The sequence below is a fragment of the Pogona vitticeps genome, chromosome 6, assembly GCF_051106095.1.
Source record: "Pogona vitticeps strain Pit_001003342236 chromosome 6, PviZW2.1, whole genome shotgun sequence".
NCBI lineage: Eukaryota > Metazoa > Chordata > Lepidosauria > Squamata > Agamidae > Pogona > Pogona vitticeps.
The window spans coordinates 109,261,277-109,283,704 of record NC_135788.1 but is presented as its reverse complement, the minus strand read 5'-3'; the positions used below and the strand labels follow the sequence as shown (position 1 = coordinate 109,283,704).

The 22,428-nt window shown below is 41.5% G+C and overlaps 2 protein-coding genes across 2 annotated transcripts in view; one reads left to right on the top strand and one right to left on the bottom strand.

The window, feature by feature from the left end:
* The first annotated feature begins 7,772 nt into the window (after positions 1–7,772).
* KDELR1 (KDEL endoplasmic reticulum protein retention receptor 1) lies at positions 7,773–15,421 on the top strand. The gene is made up of 5 exons (XM_020798844.3): positions 7,773–8,147; positions 10,786–10,886; positions 11,603–11,761; positions 13,305–13,557; positions 14,651–15,421. Exons 1-5 carry the CDS (start codon positions 8,057–8,059, stop codon positions 14,683–14,685), a joined length of 639 nt encoding a protein of 212 aa, XP_020654503.2. The 5' UTR covers positions 7,773–8,056; the 3' UTR covers positions 14,686–15,421.
* SYNGR4 (synaptogyrin 4) overlaps positions 15,267–22,428 on the bottom strand; it is a 23,371-nt gene continuing 16,209 nt past the window's right edge. Inside the window, exon 5 of the mRNA XM_020798843.3 lies at positions 15,267–17,262. Coding sequence (XP_020654502.1) covers positions 17,044–17,262 — 219 coding nt within the window. The 3' untranslated portion in view covers positions 15,267–17,043. The remainder of the gene's footprint in view (positions 17,263–22,428) is intronic.

The window sequence follows — 22,428 nt, the reverse complement described above, 5'->3', positions numbered from 1 at the left end:
GGTTGCCTTTGGCAGTTGCTGCCTGGCAAAATCCATGTCTCCCTGCTTTTTAAACACTTTGTTAATTGCTTTTTCGGATACGCTCTGCTCCACACGAATGAGACCAGAATAACTATTATGCCCTGGGAAGTTGGCTTTTTGGGTTCCCTGTAATAGCAATATGAAGAACCCAGTGAGTTACACAGGGGACATGCTAGATTCTTCAGTCCACTAGACCAGAATATGGAAGGGGGGATAACAGTCAGACACTTCAGGACAGAAGATTTGGGTGGGGTGTGCAGAGGGGTTGACACTTTGGATTTTCAGGAGGGAGGGCTTTGCCGGCATCATGTTAATTAATCCACGAATGGTTGCAGCATCATTTCATGCTAGGAATCTCAGTCTTCCCTCTCCACCACCCACCCCATTTGAAATCTCCTTCCAAATGTACAAGGAGGGTGGGATATGTTTATTTGTTCAGCACTGAGGACCAGATGGAAAACAACACACCATGAACTAGAGAGCCACTGCTAATGGCACACTTTAAATGCATATCATTTTCATACCATTTATGTGAATGTGGCGGGTGCCAAACTGCAGCCGGCAGGGGGACTGTGCTTATTCTATGCTAATCTCAGAAATGGCTTAAATTGAAGGGTGTAAAAATGTGAGGCAGCCACAGGTCAGTAGTTTGGACAGGAGAGCAAGGAGGGGAGAGGAATGGCATAATTCCTTTCTCCAGAAAGTTCTGTGAAACACCCTTTGTGAAAAATAGGACAGGAATGCTTTCAATCTGAATTTTCCTCCTATGAATAGGCATTTTATCTTCTTGACTCTCTGATTCAGATGCTTAAACAGCCCTATTAGAACCATATTGCCTCTTGAGAAAAAAAGAACAGGCTTGTCAAGAGCCTTCATGGAGCACAGGCAGTGCAACATGCCACTCTTGTTCAAGAAGATCCATGGCTAAACCTGAACACAGACCAAACTACCATGGGCCTGGTTCTTGACTGCAATTCACTTTCAGACCTTAAAGGTGTTCTTCTTGACCAAAATAAAACATGTTGCTAACAGAGGGCCTGTGAAGAGAGCAATGCCCAGAACAAAGAGGGAAGGAAGAGGGTCAGGGTGTCTCTGTGGAGGAGCGCATGCTTCACATGGGGAAATCCCTGCTTCTCCTTCTGGCATTTCCATGTGGGCAGAGCTCAGAGACTAAGAGGGTCAGGAATACATCCCAGAGAGCTACTGTCAGGTGTTGTCAATAGTACAGAGGTAAACAGACCTTTGGGCTGCCTTGATATAGAAGGCCTGCTGTTTGCACCAATTCCCTGAACTGAAAAAAAAAATGGAGCTGTATAGTATATTTTTAAAGATACAGTACTTCAAGCTAAAGCAGGCTCCCGCCAAATCCAGCTTCATACCGGGCAGCAGGAGCCAGGAAAACACAAAGCAACGGCTCAATTCAGAACAACACAGCCTTCCCCCAAATGGGCCTTCTGTGAGGGGCTGTGCCAGACAGAGTCACATTAGCGAAGGCCGCAGAGGATTCATCCCGTTTCCTCCACATGTCCACACATCATCCTCGTCTAGGAAGCTTTTAAACATTTCCCTAAGCACTTCCCAGCTGATATGGAGTTGTGTCCACCTGTGGATAAAGTGCTTTATAAAAGCACCGGTGAGAGAACTGGAACAACTGAAGGACTGGCACGTCACCACCAATCCTGAGGTAACACTGCCCTCTATTGCTCATAATGGAGTCTGCCATTGAAAAATTGTGCTTCATTTAAGAAGGGAAATTTGGTTTCCAGGGCAGCTGGAGTGCATCATAGTTTGTCCCCTAAGTAACAGCTGTTCCATACAAGGTGAAATTCCATAGTCACTGCTATATGAGCATTTCTATAAAGCTTATGTATAAATGGTCACCTGTGATGAGCCTTTCCCTGGGCAATTTCTAGCACAGAGACCTGCTGTGAAGATATGATGAGTTGCAGCTTACCACTGTGTCTGTACGCAATATACTGCATGCATGTAGCCCCAGTGGTGGCTGGTGCCCATTTTGGTTGGTGGGGTGGAAGGAAGTCAGAGCTGACAGGTAGAGCTGCTGACAAAATCAGGTATTTTTCCTCCTCTCATTCTCTTTCGAACACATACAACATGGAGAGATCAGAAGGAGAACACAGGTCGAGTTCTGACTCTCCCTATCTGGCAAGGAGGCAGTCAGGATGGGCTCTCGGGGTGTGTGTGTGCTTGTGTGAGATTTCTTAAAAACAAAAACAAAAAAACCCAAACCAGCCACCAGTATGAAACCATGAGCAAACTGAATTGAATGGATGTAGACAACCCCAACCCACAAAGGTAAAGGTAAAGGTTCCCCTTGACATTTTTAGTCCAGTCATGTCCGACTTTAGAGGGCGGCGCTCATCCTGCTTTTCAAGCCATAGAGCCAGCGCCTGTCTGAAGACAGTTTTCCGTTGTCACGTGGCCAGTGTGACTAGGGAATGCCGTTTTACCTTCCCACCGAGATGGTACCTATTTACTGTATCTACTCGCATTTACATGCTTTTGAACTTCTAGGTTGGCGAGGAGCTGGGACAAAGCGACAGGAGCTCACTCCGTCGCGTGGATTCAATCTTAGGACTGCTGGTCTTCTGACCCTGCAGCACACAAAGGCTTCTGCGGTTTAGCCCACAGCGCCACCACGTCCCTTCCAACCCACAAAGTGACCTCCAAATGAGAACCTTTTCAGATGTGAAGTGGGCACAAGAACAGGACTCAGGATGCCTGGCTCCCATTTTAGATTTTTCAAGCAAGTAGCCATTTAGGTTTTGCACTTAATGGCTATTTTTTCCTTAAATCGAAAGGCCCTTCCCTTCACCCAACAGTGACTGGGCGGGCCAGGATAGTTTGCTCCCTGAGGGAAGAACACCAAAAGGTCACCACCACTCAAGGTCAAGTCATTCTGCACATGAAAGAGAAAATACCACAAGTGCCCCTTTCCCATCCCCAGCAATGATGGTGGTGGTGGTGATGACAGAATAACGAAGTGAGCAACTAACAATTTGCATCTGGTGATACAGAGCTGTCAGGAGGGAAAGCTTAATTTTCAGCAGGAGACAGTTACATGCAGTAATGGGAGGGCTTCAGGGTAACATAGGCCCAGTTCCAGCAGACAGAAGAACCAAGTCTTCCTTCCTTGATCATGATGAGAATGGGGTTGGGGTGGTTTCCTGCGCCACCATGAGCCGTCGAAGCTTCCCTCCCTCCTCGTTTGCGCGCTGCAGTTCTCTAAACACAGACTGCCATCACTATTCATCATGCCTCAGAAAAAGGACTAATGAATACAGAAGCCCACAAAACTTGTCAACCAGATTCATCACTTTGACTTCCACCACAAATATAGTGCTACGTTCATTGGCCAGAAACCTTCAAAGAAGCAGGCTGCAAGAAGAACCACATTTAGGAAGACAGCAGCCAAAAGGACAGGAACAGATGTATGCAGATATCTTCCAGATGTGCGAAGGGACATGGGAAGCTGCCTTACACAGAGCTGGGCCTTCAGCCCATCTAGCTCACTAGTGTCAACGTTGGCTGGCAGCAAGTTCGGAAGGTTTTTCAGGCAGAACTGAATCCTAGTTTTGCCTGGAGATCAGTGGTGCTTCCTGGCGCCTTTTCATCCTCACCTGGTTTAGCTTCCTAAACGAAATGAGACTAGGTGTGTTTAGGGTGGTCTGAGCTTTTTGGCTCTCACTCACGTCGAAGAGCATGCATTATATTTCCAGCTCTGGTCAGTTTACTCCTTGACTGTAGTGCAAGCAGAGAAACCCGTGGGGCGGGGACAAGTTCCCCGGGGTTTTTTGCAGCAAATTTAAAACAGTGCCCCCAGCTGCCCACATGGGCGACTCGCTCAGCGCCCCGTACTGAACCTAAATCACCTCTCTACCCTTTTCATGCAGTCTAAACATTTCAGAGCAATCAAAGCTGCTGTGTTGCCCCTTTACCCGCATTTTGGGTGAGTTTCTACCCTTTCCTGCTGTATGCTGGATCTTGCTGCTTTTTAAAAACCCGTGACCACTGGCTTTAATAGACCATTCTTTTGGAGATCTGTAACACACCTTATTGACAGGCTAGAGGCAGCTCTTGTGAATGCAATGGGGGTGTGTGAGGTGGGAATAGCATAGAATGAGATTGCATAGGGAGTAGCATCTTGAGACCTTTTCCCCTGCAGAGGTGGTCCCAAAAGTCAATTCCCTGTATTATCCCTATGTTGTTGTTGTTTAGTCGTTAAGTTGTGTCCGACACCTCGTGACCTCATGGACCAGAGCACGCCAGGCTCTCCTGTCTTCCACTGCCTCCCGGAGTTGGGTCAAATTCACGTTGGTAGCTCCAATGACACTGTCCAGCCATCTTGTCCTCTGTCATCCCCTTCTTCTCTTGCCTTCACACTTTCCCAACATCACGGTCTTTTCCAGGGAGTCTTCTCTTCTTGTGAGATGGCCAAAGTATTGGAGCCTCAGCTTCAGGATCTGTCCTTCCTGTAAGCACTCAGGGTTGATTTCCTTTAAAATGGATAGGTTTGTTCTCCTTGCAGTCCAGGGGACTCTCAAGAGCCTCCTCCAGCACCACAATTCAAAAGCATCAATTCTTTGGCATTCGGCTTTCTTTATGGTCCAGCTCTCACTTCCATACATCACTACAGGAAAAACCATAGCTTTGACTATGCGGCTTTTTCGGCAAGGTGATGTCTCTGCTTTTTAAGATGCTATTGAGGTTTGTCATTGCTTCCCTTCCAAGAAGCAGATGTCTTTTAATTTCATGGCTGCTGTCACCATCTGCAGTGATCATAGAGCCCAAGAAAGTAAAATCTGTCACTGCCTCCATATCTTCCCCTTCTATTTGCCAGGAGGTGATGGGACCAGTGGCCATGATCTTAGTTTTTTTAATGTTGAGCTTCAGACCATTTTTCGCTCTCCTCTTTCACCCTCATTAAGAGGTTCCTTAATTCCTCCTCATTTTCTGCCATCAGAGTGGTATCATCTGCATATCTGAGGCTGTTGATATTTCTTTCAGCAGTCTTAATTCCGGCTTGGGATTCCTCCAGTCCTGCCTTTTGCATTTTGTATTCTGCATATAAGTTAAATAAGCAGGGAGACAATATACAACCTTGTCATACTCCTTTCTCAATTTTGAACCAATCAGTTGTTCCATATCCAGTTCTAACTGTTGTTTCTTGTCCCACATATGGATTTCTCAGGAGATAGATAAGGTGGTCAGGCACTACCATTTCTTTAAGAACTTTCCATAGTTTGTTGTGGTCCACACAGTCAAAGGCTTTTGCGTAGTCAATGAAGTAGAAGAAGATGTTTTTCTGGAACTCTCTGGCTTTCTCCATAATCCAGTGCATGTTAGCAATTTGGTCTCTAGTTCCTCTGTCCCTTCAAAATCCAGCTTGTACTTCTGGGAGTTCTCGGTCCACATACTGCTGAAGCCTACCTTGTAGGATTTTGAGCATAACCTTGCTAGCGTGTGAAATGAGTGCAATTGTACGGTAGTTGGAGCATTCTTTGGCACTGCCCTTCTTTGGGATTGGGATGTAGACTGATCTTTTCCAATCCTCTGGCCACTGCTGAGTTTTCCAAACTTGCTGGCATATTGAATGTAGCACCTTAACAGCGTCATCTTTTAAGATTTTAAACAGTTGAACTGGAATGCCATCACCTCCACTGGCCTTGTTGTTAGCCATGCTTTCTAAGGTCCACTTGACTTCACTCTCCAGGATGTCTGGCTCAAGGTCAGCAACCACACTATCTGGGTTATCCCGGACATCCAGATCATTCTTGTATAATTCCTCTGTGTATTATTGCCACCTCTTCTTGATGTCTTCTGCTTCTGTGAGGTCCCTGCCATTTTTGTCCTTTATCATGTCCATCTTTGCTCAAAAGGTTCCTTTAATATCTCCAATTTTCTTGAACAGATCTCTAGTTTTTCCCTTCCTATTTTTTTCCTCTGTGTTGTTATTTAGTTGTTTAGTCGTGTCAACTCTTCGTGACCCCGTGGACCAGAGCACGTCAGGCCCTCCGGTCTTACACTGCCTCCCGGAGTTGGGTTAAATTCATGTTGGTCGTTTTGATTTTCCTCTATATCTTTGCACTATTCATTTAACAAGGCCCTCTTTTCTCTCCTTGCTATTCTTTGGAAGTCTGCATTTTCTGTAACTTTCCCTATCGCATTTTGTTTCCCTTCTGTTCTCTGTTATTTGTACGGCCTCATTAGACTTTGCTTTCTTGTATTTCCTTTTCTTTGGGGTGTTTTTTGTTGCTGCTTCCTATACAATGTGACGAGCCTCTATCCAAAGTTCTTCAGGCACTCTGTCCACCAAATCGAGTTCCTTAAATCTGTTCTTCACTTCCACTGTGTATTCATACGGGATTTGGTTTAGATTATACCTGACTAGCCCAGTGGTGTTTCCTACTTTCTTCAGTTTAAGCTTGAGTTTTGCTATGAGAAGCTGATGATCAGAGCCACAATCAGCTCCAGGTCTTGTTTTTGCTGAATGTATAGAGCTTCTCCATCTTTGGCTGCAGAGATCATAATCAATCTGATTTCTGTATTACCCATCTAGTGATGTCCATGTGTAGAGTCGCCTCCTGTGTTGTTGGAAAAGAGTGTCTGTGATGACCAGCTTGTTCTCTTGACAAAACTCTATTAGCCTTTGCCCTGCTCCATTTTGAACTCCAAGACCAAACTTACCTGTTGTTCCTTTTATCCCTTGACTCCGTACTTTAGCATTCCAGTCCCCTGTAATGAGAAGAACATCTTTCTTTGCCTCTTCAGCATCGGTGGTTGGTGCATAAACTTTGATTACTGTGGTGTTGAAAAGTCTGCCTTGGATTCGTATTGAAATCATTCTCTCATTTTTGAGATTGTATCCCAGTACAGCTTTCCCCACTCTGTTGTTGACTGTGAGGCCTACTCCATTTCTTGTACGGGATTCTTGCCCACAATAGTAGATATGAGAATTGTCTGAATTGAATTCGCCCATTCCCGTCCATTTTAGTTCACTGACGCCCAGGATGTCGATGTTGATTCTTGCCATCTCCTGTTTGACCACATCCAGCTTCCCAAGGTCCATAGATCTTACATTCCAGGTTCCTCTGCAGTATTTTTCTTTGCAGCATCAGACTTATTTATTTATTTCCTTTCACTTCCAGGCAGGTCTGCAGCTGAGCGTCCTTTCGGCTTTGGCCCAACCACTTCATTTGCTCTGGAGCTACTTGTCCTCGTCCTCCACTCTTCCTCAGTAGCATGTTGGACACCTTCCGACATGAGGGTCCCATCTTCCAGCATCATATCTTTTAGCCTTTTGTTTCTGTTCATGGAGTTTTCTTGGCAAAGATACTGGAGTGGCTTGCCAGTTTCTGCTCCAGGTGGATCGCATTTAGTCAGAACCCTCCACTATGCCCTGTCCATCTTGGGTGTCCCTGCACAGCATAACCCATAGCTTCTCTGTATTACTCAAGCCCCTTCGCCAGGACAGGGCAGCAATCCATGAAGGGGATTATCCCTATACTCTCAGGGAATGTAAACAGTAAAGGTGCCGATGTGTTCATGTTTGCATTGAACGACAACTCCCTGTTTTTAAAGCCTGGAACTCGCCTTTGCTTTCCCCTAAACGGACGCTCCTGTCTGCCCCATTGGCTCCGAAGCTAGAAATAAGACCGGATCTCTGGCTGGTTTCCTCCATCATATTCCACCCCCCACCCCCCGCCCTAGTTTAACTAATCCAGCCCCACGGTGGGTGTGGCGAGCCTTTCCCCTCCCTCTTTGTGGCCTTCGCTTCCAGACATCCTTCCACACACACCCGGGCTTGCTTTAAATTGAAAAAAAGAAAGAAAGAAAGAAAAAATAAAAATCAAGGAAACCCTGCGCCCTTCACCCTCGCCCCCCCCGTCCCCGTCCTCCTGAGATCTGCCCCTGCTCACGCACCCCCATCATCATCGGGGGTCGGCTCTTTGATTTTCTTTGCAGATTTCCCGCGGGGACGCGAGGCAAAGCTCCCTAACCACAGACCCGGAACACCATGAATATATTCCGCTTCCTGGGAGACTTCTCTCATCTGTTAGCTATAATTCTCCTGCTTTTGAAGATCTGGAAGACAAAATCATGTGCTGGTAAGAAAGGCAGAGAGAAGGAAAAAAGGCGAAAGCTTTCCTCCTTTCCCAGTTCCATTATGCTCCTCTGCAGGAATGGAAAAAGTCCCCTTATTCCCGACCTGAAAAGAGGGTTTGCGTGTAAGGAACGTGTGAAAGCCTCGCAAGTGAAGCTGTAATTGACGACTGGACGCCTGTAGTCTGGTCGAATTCTTTGCATACTTCAGTGGGAGTTAAACCCCATCGATCCCCGTGGGATAGACTTCCGAGGAAATGTGCAAAAGTGTTTCTCTATAACTCTTGAGAAGCGGCTTGCGACTGCTGACTTGGCTTTAACTTTTTGCATGCACCTTTACTTCCTCTAAACTTGTATTTGAGAGACGCAAATATATTCCTGTTGCCATTTGCTCCCCCCCCCCAACTTTTACTTGGAATTTAGTGCTGAATTTTCCATTCCCCCCCCCCCGAAGTTAGTCATAAAGGTTTTTTTTTGTGGACTCTTTTTAGACCAGAAACTACAAAACCTATCAGGAGCCAGAACAGAAAGGTGGTCTGCTGATTGGTGCTTTTGTGAACATTTTCGGTTGACAAAGTTTTGATTTTTAATCATCAGTGGGCTCTTACAGGCTGAGCCTATGGATGGTTACTTGGAAGTAAGCCCTGCTGTGTTCAGTGGGAGTGACTTCTAGATAAAGGAGCACAAGATTGTAACTTTAAAGAACATAGCATGGGTTGCCCTGAGGAAGTCATTGGAAGTTTTTAAAACTTATTCTGAGCTAAATTTCAAAGTTCCTTTACTGCTTTCCTCTTGTGGGACTGTATATAAGAATTAAGACAGTTTATTTAATATTAATTTACTTTCTGTTGATGGGAGTGGTGGTGAATCATATTGAATGAAGTCTTCCTTTTTTCCTTGGAAGTGGGGAAAGCAGATTTTATTAAAACTAGTGTCTGTGGAATATTGAAGGAGTTGGGTGGGAACAGTGTCTGTACATAGTGTGATCAGTTCACCATTTTAAATCAAGAGGCCTGCCAATTCATTTGTGGATAGAGATTTCATTATTCCGTAGCCATTTTCTATAAATGAAGCGTACATTTAAAACTTGCTTTTAGGGGAATATTGGGTTTTATAAAATGCAGACCCACCCTAACATTAGTGGAATTTGAGGGCAGGAAAACACATTGTAATAAGGAGCCTCTAAGTTGAATGTTGCCTTTTTGTTGATTAAAATCACTTTAGAGCATAGGCATCTTTCAGTCTCGAGAGACTATGGTAACATGCTCTGAATCGAGGAGTGCCCTCTCCAGAGCATGAAGCCTGAGTAAAGTAATATGGAGGATAGGCTGTTACCCAAGCAGCACATCCCCCCTCTCCACGTTGCTGAAATGGTCCAATGGAAAGGCAAGAGCCAATACAACTGGTTCCAGCAACGTCACAGGAGTTGGCAGAACGACACGAACTGCCTTCAAAATCACTTTAGAATTCAATGGGAAAAAGCCTGTTGCAGAGTACTGGGCGTTAAAATACAATGGGCTGAATGATGACGTGGAAATGTGTTCAGATTAGAACAGGAAAGGTTTCCCTGATCTCCTCCTTCTGGAAGAAAAGAATAGAGCTGGCTGTTCTAGTTGCTAAGGTACAGAGAAGGGAGAAGAAAGCTGGTTGGAAAGAAGCCCAGGGGTCTAGCTTGAGTGGGGCCTGAATAAGACTTCCCCTACAGAGCAAAATTGGGGTAGGCCCTGGATTAACTCATTAAAACAGCGGGCCATGGTGGTGGCAGCAGCAGCGGAACCAGAAGTAGTGGTGGTAGAACTGGAGGTGGCAGCAGAAGGGGGAATCCCGGGCATGGAGGTGCCTCAAGACCCCACTCCGGATCTACTGTCAGCACCAGCTGCTCCGGATCCTGGCCCGCCACCTGTCAAAGCGCCGGCACCGCAGCTGCAGCCAGCTTCTCAGGTTTGGCTGAGGGGGAGTAGCGATCCGGCAACTTATGGCTCGTGTGCCGCAGAAAGGGCTCTGCGTGCCAGCTGTGGCACGTGTGCCATAGGTTCGCCATCGCTGCCCTAAAGACGATTATACTGTATTTTAATGTGAGCTTTTCTGGACACGTCCACTTCGTCAGACAAATGGAAACACAATGAAATGTTGAATGAAATATCCATTTCATACTAAATATTAATTGGCTCTTAGGTGTATGGTACATTTACATGCAGTAGTTTGGCTTACCTTTTAGGGCTCTGTTGTAAAAATTACTCAGGAGACAGAAAACGGACACCAAGCCTGGGCAAAGATAAGGGAAGGGAGAGAAAAGAAATAGGATGTGTGTGGCTTTTTGTTTTGTTTGGAAGACTGGAGATTGATTTAAAACTTGAGAGAGAGAGAGAGAGAGAGAGAGAGAAAGAAAGAAACTCCTCTTTGGATTTAAATTTAAGAGGGTGTGATGCTGAATGATAAAATCTTAAAATGTTTTGATGAGCATGCTCACATAACTTGTGACTTTTCCAACTTAGTCCTAATAAAGAAATGATGTATTACTAGGTTTGGAAGGCAAGATATTCCTAATAAATGGCTACCTGCAAGTTTTATTATTTCACAGAACTCCTAATCTTTTCCCTGTGGTTCTTTGTAAATGTCATTGCCGTCTGCTCCTCTGTGCAGGGATTTCTGGGAAGAGTCAAGTTCTCTTTGCCATTGTCTTCACTACACGGTACCTAGACCTATTTACCAACAGCATCTCATTGTACAACACCTCCATGAAGGTAAAAGCTTGATGTTGGACTGGATGACTCTAGTTTTTAAGCAAGGCTGGGTTGGTTTGGCTACTATGCTTGGAATAATGAAGGAGAAATATATAGGAACACTTTATTATCTGTGTCCCTCATATATATTTTTATACAGCATGGTTTGTGGGAGGCTTAGCAACTTGTCCCCATTTTTTAATTTTATTTCTTTGACTGATTGAATGAAGGAAGGATTAAACCATTCTGCCTGGAGAAGTCAGGAAGTTTCAGTCCACAAAGGAGCTTTTTCCAAGCTCTGATTTCAAGACCAGTAAAGGTGATGTGCAAGTTAGTGAAATTAACTTATTTTAACCAGTTGACAATTCCAGCCTTTAAAGAGAGCAACGTTCAGCAACCTTTAGTTGCTAAATAGCCAACTGAAGAATGTACTCAGAAGATCTGCAAAAGGTAGATCTGTCTGTAAGAGATTTAGGATGACGAAGGACGGTTGGAAGTTAAAAGAAATGTCAACAGTCTCAAAGGAGAAGTGTAAATAAGAACGTTTTACTAGGAAGATTGTTAATTTATTTTATTTACGTATGTATAGTTTTTATGTGGCTTTCTATAACAAGATTAATCTTTGAGTCAAATTTGCTAAGAAGTAAAACAGTGAAGCTGTTTACATTAAGAAGTGGATATGGGTGGGGTGGTAGTTGGTCTGAGTAATTCCTTTTGGTCTGTTTTGTCTCCTACAGGTGGTTTATATTGCATGCTCTTACGCTACAGTGTGGATGATCTATAGCAAGTTCAAGGCCACCTATGATGGCAACCATGACACTTTCCGTGTGGAGTTCCTGGTCGTTCCGACAGCTGTGTTAGCTTTCTTTGTGAACCATGATTTCATTCCCCTAGAGGTAATTTAGTGCATGGGTTGGAGTCCCAAGCATGCAGTCCTATAATGCAACGGCTCACACAACTGGTGGTAACATTTGACATTCTATACTTCTATTATTTTTTTGTTTCTAGTTTTAATGCTATTTTATTTTGCTGGTGTGGCCTGGTAGTGATTTTCTACATACCTGCTTGCTTTTCAATAATACAGGCTTGCTTTCTTGCCCATACACTGGGGTTGGGCCACTTTGGTGGACTCTGGGGGCCCGATTTTTTCCCCTCCCCACCTGCAGTGGGTCTCAGAAGATCCAGAAGTGGCTGGAAAATACATTAAAATCAGAATAGCAGCCACCTGGGCTGTTTCCAGCTTTGATTTTCAACTTCAGAATTTTGTCAGTACTCTCATGGGAGTGGGTGGTATTCAGTCAGAAATGTGCTATATCTGAGGTTGCATTGTTAGAAACATCCCCTCTGCTGAAAAAAAGTTGAAAGAATTTAATGAGTTTTGTGAGGTAAATATTTACTGTATGAACACAACTTTAATTTTAAAAATAAATTTAAAATGGTTGGGAGAGTCAAGGAAATGGGATGGATCTGTACAAAATCACTCATGACTTTAATAGTCAGTTTCATTGAAATCATGGGACTAAAGCAAGTCATGACTAATTTGACTTCTTGATTTTGATGGGGCTGAAAAATGATGGATCCACTCTAGTGGCTTGAAAATATTTTCCAGTTAAGGCATCATTTTAATTTTCTTATATAGGTTTAACACAAAACATCTAACATAAGTGCTTATTGGAGCACAGTTCCATAAGGTTATAGGAAGCAATGCAGGCAGCTTTAATTCCTTGCAGGCTTTTCAGTGATGTATCATGAAAAAATGAGCTAAGGCAGATATACCTTAAATTTTAGATCCATCAGATCTATACTGATTCTTGTAGTGTTGTTATTTAGTCATTAAATCGTGTCCGCCTCTTCGTGACCCCATGGACCAGACCACGCCAGGCCCAGCTGTCTTCCACTGCCTCCCGGAGTTGGGTCAAATTCATGTTGGTAGCTTCGCTGACACTGTTGAGCCATCTTGTCCTCTGTCGTCCCCTTCTCCTCTTGCAGTGTAGTAGTGGACAATACATGTTATCTAAAACTGCTGTGCTGACCATACAACTTTATGGGTGCTATGTGCTGGCCCTACATTGTTTTTATTTATTTATTTATTTATTTATTTATTTATTTATTTATTTATTTATTTATTTATTTATTTATTTATTTATTTATTTATTTATTTATTTATTTATTTATTTATTTATTTATTTATTTATTTATCCATTCGATTTGCATGCCGCCTGCACTCTGCAACAAATGAAGTCCTAGCTGCAATGCATAAGAGGGTGAAGTTTGTCCCAGTTACCAAATATTTCAGTGCACCTATCTCCCAGTAGTCCCTCTCATCGTTTTTACTGTACGCTTTTTCAGTATGGATCATATAACCACAATAAACCTATTTGTATTTTGATTAGAAATGTATGTCCCAACCATGCTATGTCTGTCTTTGGATTCCTCCAGATTCTCTGGTCTTTCTCTATCTTTCTGGAGTCAGTGGCTATTCTGCCACAACTCTTCATGGTCAGTAAAACAGGTGAGGCAGAGACCATCACAAGCCACTATCTCTTTGCCTTGGGTGTCTATCGTGCTCTCTACCTGTTCAACTGGATTTGGCGTTACCAGTTTGATGGATTCTTCGACCTCATAGCCATTGTGGCTGGCTTGGTGCAGACCATACTCTACTGCGATTTCTTCTACCTCTACATCACAAAAGGTACCTTGAAACAAGAATACAGTGAAAATAGAATTTCTAGAATAGAATCTGTAGGGATGAAGTGAAACAGGATTCTGGATTCAGAGTTTAGAAAACTTTTGGAACAAGAATATATAAATTATCTTGAATGAGGGTTGCTGTTCATCTGCAAGATCACTAGAGGGTACTCTACAGCTAATTAAGACCTCAGTTTCTCTGGTTGTGGTTATACCAATTAACCACCCCACTGGCACTTTAGTTATTATGAATTAGCAACAAATTACTTAGCAATTCATTTATTTATTTCTGCAATGAAGAAGTACTGTTATAATACAAACGTAAGAGTGGGCATCCTATTCTTAGAAATAGATCTGATTTGGCTCTAGTAGATTGAAGTAATATGCTAACCAGTGTACTGTGAGATAGAATTAATAGACAACAGATTATCCAATATATACTATTATCTTTGTTCAGTTCTTTACTGTTACTCCCTCTCTCCTTTTCTATAAAGGGGCTGTTTGGATTTTCTGTTCTGGGCACCAAGATGATTTATACTATTGATGACTTTCAGTATTCATTCAAATATAGAATGCTAGTGGTTTTAAAGAAGAGTCCAAAGGGGCTTATATGTGTCTCAAGAAACCTCAAATATTTTAAACATATACTTGGATTCCCCCAAGCCTACTGTTATTTCCCTCTTGTATACTGACACCATTTTGACTGTGTACAGGTTATTATTTAATAACTGATACTAGTATATACTGTATATGTGAATTTATCAGGCAAAAACAAAAGAAAAATAAAGACAAAAACATTGTGAAACCTTAAAGACTGCTATATTATAATGTGAGCTTTCGTGGGCAAGTCCACTTTTTCAGAAATAAGTGTTCTATATGTGAAGATAACACTTTGTGGTGCCACTAAATCTCAAGTTTACAAGAGCTGTTCTTAGATACCAGAATAGCGATTTCTGAAAGATTGCTGAATATATGCTTTTCCCCAGAAGTAATTGTATCTGTAAAAGGCTTGTAGCAAAACAAGCCTCCCAATATTTTCATGAATTATTTCATGAATTCCCAACATTTTCATGAATTATTTTTGTTTCCTTTTGCAGTTCTAAAAGGCAAGAAGTTGAGTTTGCCAGCATAGTTCAGATGTAGACTACCAGAAGATTCTTTGGTGAAGAAAGATGCGGGGAATCCTTCACAAGCGATTAGGCATGGATTTTTTTAAAAAATCAAAACATCCAACCTTGTTAGTCACCTGTTGGTGACCTTCCTGCGACCTGAACTTTTATCTAAGCGTATGATTTTGGACAAACAGTGGATGGCCCTTCTGCTCAACAGACTGATATAGATGGATGTGAAGTGGGTACAGCTTGGATTCCACCAAATAATGGCTAATCCCAGTTAATAAGTAGATTGTAGATTTCTAAAGTCCCTTTTTGATAAGTCTTCTCAGTTTGTACACTCTTGACTCTCACTTTGAATCAGCACTAGCAGGATTTTTATTTTAAAAGGACATCTTTTGCTTTCCACTCATGCCTTGGTGTGTTGTGCTGACAACTGTTAAGAATCTAAGCTTTCCTCTTTTTGAGGGCCTACTGCCGTGGAACGATCCAGAAAAAACAGGAGTGCTTACAAAGTTAGTGTGTTTCATTCAGAGAATGACTAGGGAGGAGGTCTCCTTTCTTAGAATACTGTCAAAACAAACCCATTCTCCTTCAAATATTATTTTGGTTCCTCTTCATTTTGTATATTGACAGTATAATCCTCATCCACTTCAAATATAACGGAAAAGCAAGCCTCCCTGCCCCAAGTTAATTAGTGCCTTTGTGGTAAGGGTTGGAATTTAAATAATAAAAAAGACTGTTTTGTTGCCTGTTTGTATTGTAATGTGTTTTTTTATTCATGTGCAGTTGTCTTCATTTACCATTCTAGTATTTCCTATGGTTTGATTCTGATTTCTGTTAAAACAGTGGCATGTCATTCTCTTGGCACCTATTTTATATTACATTTTGTGTTGTAACAATACTCATTCCTTGTAGCTCCCACATCTCAGGTTCCCCTAGAGGCCTAGACCTACCAAAGTTACCTCATAATCAGTAGCAAGTTCATGTATTTTCACATGACATTAAAATCTGCATTTGAGCCTTGACAATGCTGCTCCCGCCCAATGCGGATGTTGACTTACAGATAAATCTTGCTATGTCCAGCAGGACATGCTTTCCAATATATGAATGCATAAGATTAGAGTCCTAAATACAAATTGTTTGCCTCATGCATGAAAACATCTTAGAAAATATAGAATTAGTGCCTTGTAAGCGATGATGATAAGGGAAATCATGGAAATTTGTTTATTTCCACCAAAGCAGATGCCAGAATAACAAAATAGCTTTCTTGGACTGAAACATCTGAGAGACTGTACTCAGTCTGCAGTGATATAGCCATCCTGAGTATACATCCTGGTGAACTCCACAAAGTTGGATATGTTTAGGATTGCACTGCTAAAAGTGGCATTTTTCCTTATGCTAGCTCCAGAAACACAAAGACACTTCAATAAATTACTTCGAAAAGTGTAATCAGAGATAAAGGAACAAGATTAAATTATGTACAAGTAATGTGATAACTTTTGGTCATCATGCGTAACCACAGTTCTACAGAAAGGAGGGCAATTTAAATATTGCTTATTAGTTACTGGCAGATAAATCTAATTATGTATACTCCACATGTATTAGCCGTGGGATTGTATGAAGAAACCTCGCTTGCTTTGAGTGAAAATGAAAGTAACGACTAGCCATTTCTATGAGCAACGTAGCTCACAAGATTGATTATGGCAATGGTAGCTGGCCACTGTGAGGTGTATCTCTGTGTTTGCCCTAAATTTTCCCACACATCTTACAAAATCAGATTTCCATAGCTAAAACAAGCATAGCCTACATCTTTGAGCCAGTCCAAAAGGAATGTATCCATATTGGGAATCCTTCCTAAGGGTTTTGCAGTTTGCCCCTTAAAAAGAGAAAGTACCTGTTGTGAACATGTGAGCAACAAAGTGGCAGGGACCTCTCACACCTTCACACATTATCCTGGTGCCTTAAAACAGAGATGGGTATCCAAAATAGTGGAATGCTACTGTGTCTGGTTGAAGAAACAATACTATGGCAATTGTATCTCTCGGTCTCTTTCTTCCTTGGCTGTAAGATCACTGACATTCTAAGAATGAAAGGGAGACAAAGTACTTACAACTACCATAGAGGAGCAGTTCCCTAACCAGAACTAGCAGTGTGGGGCAATCCCAGCTGTAGAGTATTCAGAATAGCTGCAAAACAATGGGAGCAGCAAGTGGTTTTGTAAGGCTGCTCCATAGTAGTGAGCATGTGGATTATGGTCCTTGCTCCACTACCTTATATATATATTTTTTGCTTCAGTTGAACCAAACCTAAAGTATTTTGGTTTGTTAATACATTTCTCTCCTCCCCCATTATTTACAGGAGGAATAAATAATTGCTTAATCATCAGTACTCATTAATGTCAGACGGTGGGGTACAGGAGTGGATGGATAAGAAGCTGCATTTGCATTCTCGGGATACCCCATATTGTTAGGAAGGGAGGTGGTAGTAGATGAGGAAAGGGTGGTCAAGGCAACAGATCCTTCATCCAGTGTCCGCTTGTAAGGAACAGGTGGCTCAGCCCACAGATTCTTCAGAGCCAGATAGCCCAGGTACCCCTACAGGAGAGAAGAGATGGCAGGTTAGCTATTTGTATTTAGCTGTGAGAATGGCTTCTGTGCTGGTGTAGGAAAGACAAAGCACACCTTAATGAAATAGTAAGCATAGGCCAATGGTGAAATTATTTGCTGTTCTGTAGTTTTAGGTGAAAATGGTATACTGTTACAGTTTTAGTAGAGGTAGCTGTGTTAGTCTGTTCCAGGTTATTGGACAAAAAAAAGATTAAAAACATTGTGACACCTTAAAGACTGCTATATTTTTATGTGAGCATTCATGGACAAGTCCACTCCATTGTTTTGTTTTTGCCTGATATACTGTTACAGTATATTCTAGTATATTTTATATGCTTTCAGAAATATAAAATTTTGGCATTTGTCGGATAAAGGCTATGAGTTTTTCTTTAAATGGGGCCTATTCTTAATGCATCCTTTCCAGCTGAGGCAGTACTGGGACTGTGTGAGAGGAGAGGTTCAATTTGATCATTGGAAACAAGTTTTTGAAAGGCATGTGATGGCTTGCCTGCTTGCTGTGCAGGTTGTCTAAATAGACTGGTGGGAAGGAATCGGTAGTGTTGATGCATGTTATTCCCAGTATCATGGAGAAGTGTAATCTTTTGGTCCTTGAATTTTAGAATGCTAGATATGAAGCTGAAATCTAGGACATTCAAGGTAGCTTTCTCAGAAACACCTAGTGGTCTCAACATCTGCTTGAGCTGGTGATGCTGGGAAGAGAGGTTGGATTTATTAAATAGTGGCAAATATTTCAGGGTTCCCCTGTTCAAAAGGGATGCATCCTATTATCTGTGTAATATCAAAAAGGGTGCAGAATAAACACACAGCACCTGGTGAACGTGTGATTTAGGTTCAGTTACTACTAAATCATAAAGCTAAAATGTTTGTGATCCTCCAGGTGGACCCAGAGTAGAACTAGGGAGTCAGCTAAAACATGACAGCAGAAAGGCTGTTGAGAAAACAAACGCCAGTGGTATTTGGAGAAGGATACCATGTAATTCTAGAAGTCTTTTAGCCAAGGTAACAGAAGTAATACTTTCTGCAAAAACAAAATAAAAACACTGTGGCACCTTAAAGACTAACTGCTATATATTAGTCTAAAGAAGTAGACTTGTCCACAAAAGCTCGCATTTAAATATAGCAGTTAGTCTTTAAGGTGCCACAATGTTTTTCTTTTCATGCTTCTTTTGTTTTTGCCTTACATGCTAGAACAGACTAAAACAGCTACCTCTTCTAGAAGTAATACTTGATTTTCAAAAGAATGTACAGGAAAACAATATATATATAGGAAAACATGTATAGGACTGGATATGATCAGTGCGATACAGCTGTTTATGGATAAAAAAATTAAAATGGATGGTTATGTGATGCTCTCCAAATATTTTTAATTACAGCTCCAATTGGCCAAACCAGCATGCCACTAATCAGGAAAGGATAGTGTTTGTATAGTGCATACTGGTAGCAGGATCATTCTACATATCAAATAAGGTATACAGTCAAACAAGCTACAAATCTCAGAAGGACTGTACTCCTTTAACCCCTGCAAAATAATTTAGTACTGTCAAGATTCTACTGTTCTCACTACAGTGTCAGGATGATTGCAAAACAGAGACTGAAACTAGAAGCAGTGTAGTTATGTAAACGAAAGAAGTGTATGACAATGAATGATTTCAATTACCTCTCATAGTTTGTGCAAATAAACAAGCCAGTTATGATAAAGACATTTTATGTCTGTTTGTAAGGGACATAATCCTGGACTTTGTTGTTAAGTGCTACTCAGCACTGGGGCAAAACGTGGATGACTCACAGTCATCTTAATGTTCCGACTGTGGTCACTGTTTCTAACTAGATCAGTTAGAAACAGTGACCACAGCCGGAACATTAAGGTAGACAATTGCCAAATAAATCTAATACAACCACATAGGAATCTGCCTTCCTCCTTTTTTGTATGTCAACTCTGGAATGTCCTAAGCAGAATTCTGGGAACACCAATCCACAGAGCCATACGTGCAGACACTTTTATTTCATACACGTAGCCAAGGACAAAGCATCCAAAGCTGTACAGCATTGTAGGCCTTATTTACTGTTGCAGTGCTTCCTAGGAAGAAGCTCCTACAATGTTCCCTGGGTGTAGTATTGCAGCTCTTGGGCTATATACCTGATGCCACCTCAAGAACTACCATGCCCAGAAAGCACTGGAACAGGAACTAAGGCCTAGAATGCAATACACCCTCAGAGGTCTAGTCCAGTTGAGTGAAATGAAGGTATTGTCAGGGATGGATCTGTGGGCTGAAACTCTTAGAATTTCAGGAAATTCTTGGAATATGACTTCAAAAGAAGAAACCTCATGAGGGGAAAGGATGGAAAGAAAGTTGAAAATCAAGAAGATCAAGCCTCTCCAGAACTTTTCTAATTTATTCAAACTTATAGTAGAAGTTCAGCTAGAAAATATGCAACAGGCCAAGGAAAATAACACCAACCACAAGATATGCCAATGTGATTAATAACTGGAGCCAAATAAAACATTGAAGGAAATAAGTAAATGAAGGATGTGTTCAAGGACTATAAGGAGATTACAGAAACCTGAAGCATGCTTTGTCCCTATCTTCTTTGTGAAATAGGTACAGTATCAGAAATACATTTAACTGAATTTTTCAAGTGCGTCTGAATCACTGAGCCAAATATTGGTGACAAGAAATTAAATTCTAAATTTGGTTTACAAATAAAAAGTTAACAGATGATTACATCTGGATGATACCCATTATCCGCCAAATAATTTCCAAAAACAGATTAGGGCTGGATGATATCCATTATCCACCTAAGAATTTTCAAAGAACTCAAATGTGAAACTGCAAATTTTCTAGCTTATTGCTAAGATTTGCCTCCATGCCAGAAGACCAGACAGTGGTTAATATAATAGCATAATAACGAAGGATGCAGGAATTTACAGACTGTTTAGTTTATTAACTTAAATAAATAAAATGATGGAAAGTATTATTTTTAAAACCCTATAAGAATATAATCTTTGAGAGAACTGCTGGATAGCTCAGTGGTTTTGGTGTCTGACTGGGAGTTCAATTCCCCACTGGACCTCCTTAGGGGCTGGACTTGATCTATAGAGTCTCTTCCAGTTCTGCAGGTCTAAGATGATGATGATGATTAAGAGTATGAACAAACATGTGGATAGGGGAGGTGTAGTAGATACTACATGTTTTAAACAAATGAACAATTCCAGTTTGGCAGAATCTCAGCAAACTATTGCAGTATTTGATGGTACTCCATTTGCCGAGTATAGAAATTATAGTTCTTCACACAGTCCATTATTAATATTGTAATATTTGCAACTATTCAATGTTGTAATGGTCACTAATGTAGACGATGTACAAAGGGTATTAGATTAATTCATGAACTCAAGGTTATCAATAGCTACTGATCATTATGATTATATTATTAACTCCAGTATTAGGAGCAGTAAGACTCTGAGTACAAAGTTTTGGGGAGTGGAAGGGAGCTACTGTCATATTTTGCTTGTGAGTTGCCCAAAGGCCACTGTATGTCACTGTCAGGAACACAATACAGGACTAGATATGGGCTTTTCATCTGATCCAGCAGAACTGGCAACTGGGTTCTATAAATATGTGGCTGAATATATGGTAAACAGATGTCAGGAGAGTAGAAAAAGGCAATATGAAAGATATTCTGAAGATATGCCAGAATGCCAAACTATAACTTCTATAATAATTGGGTTTACAAGTAAAATATTTAGTATAAACTAGTGAAAGAAAAGAGCTTTGATGTTTTGTTTTTCAGTAGGTGAAGGCTGATAATTTTCTAGGAACAGAAAAATATTTAAAATACATTGATCTACTTCCAAAGTAAAAAAGCTTAGAAGCCTAGCTCTGTTCTGAATTTTTTTTGGAACTATTCTAAAAAAAATTGTTGTCATGATCATTTCTCATTACTGAGTGAAACTGACAGCTAATCTTGCAGATTCTTATTATAGTTGTAAAACAAAGCTTGTCAAATACCTGCTATTGGCAGATTCTGCTGAGTGAGCTTCTGCAGTAAACAGAAAAAATTCAGCTGCCCTATGCCTGATAGGAAGTCAGGTTAGGTGTTACCCATGGTCCATGCTGGAGTTAAAATCTTTAACTGTTCTGCCTTTCTGATAAAAAAAAAAACTACTACTGTGTTCAATCCTGAATTGCTAGGATTAATTCTGTGCCAGGTTGCAAATGAAGGCCTTCTGCAACTGTTGGTCTGCGAAGGCTCCTCCTGATTAATTCTACAGCTTGTTGATGGGAAGTGTGAGTCATCCACAGTTCTACAAGGAATGAAGAAATAAACATGTTCTGAAAGAACTGTGTCCTGAAGCATTTTGTGTTCTCAACTATCAGAATTAGTGGAAGTATACTGAAGTCTCAAGACTAAAAGAGAGTTTTCTCTAAGTAATAGGCATCTCCTTATTAAACCATGCACCAGAAAAATTATGGTGTGCAGTTGATTCTCTAACTATGAAGCAGCACCTTTAAATGCCACCAGTAAAGGAAATACAGATTTATTTCCTAATCAGGGTAACTGAAAATGCTCTATGCCCATCAATACTTTGACCATGAAGTATGAGTGTGTACTTTCCTTCTGGAAGACTGGATGTGGGTGGGAGGACACACAAACACAGACAGATAGGCAGACAGACACCTGAATCTCAGAGGGAAGCACCTGCACCATATCCCTCATTTTTTTTTCATCCAGGGCCGGATGCACTACATCTGAGAGTACTGAAGGAACTGGCTGAAGAATTCTCAGAACCGCTATCCATTATTTTCTTGAAATCATGGGAAACGGGTGAGGTGCCAAAGGACTGGAGGAGGGCCAATGATGTCCCTATCTTCAAAAAGGGCAAAAGAGAGGAACCTGGGAACTACAGGCCAGTCAGCCTGTCATCAATTCCAGGCAATATTCTGGAACAGATCATAAAGCGGTCATTGTGCAAGCACCTAGAAAACGATGCAGTAATAACTAAAAGCCAACACGGATTTGTCAAAAACAAATCCTGCCAAACTAATTTGATCTCGTTTTTTGATCAGGTAACCTCCCTGATAGACAGAGGGAATGCTGTAGACGTAGTATACAGTATCTTGACTTCAGCAAAGC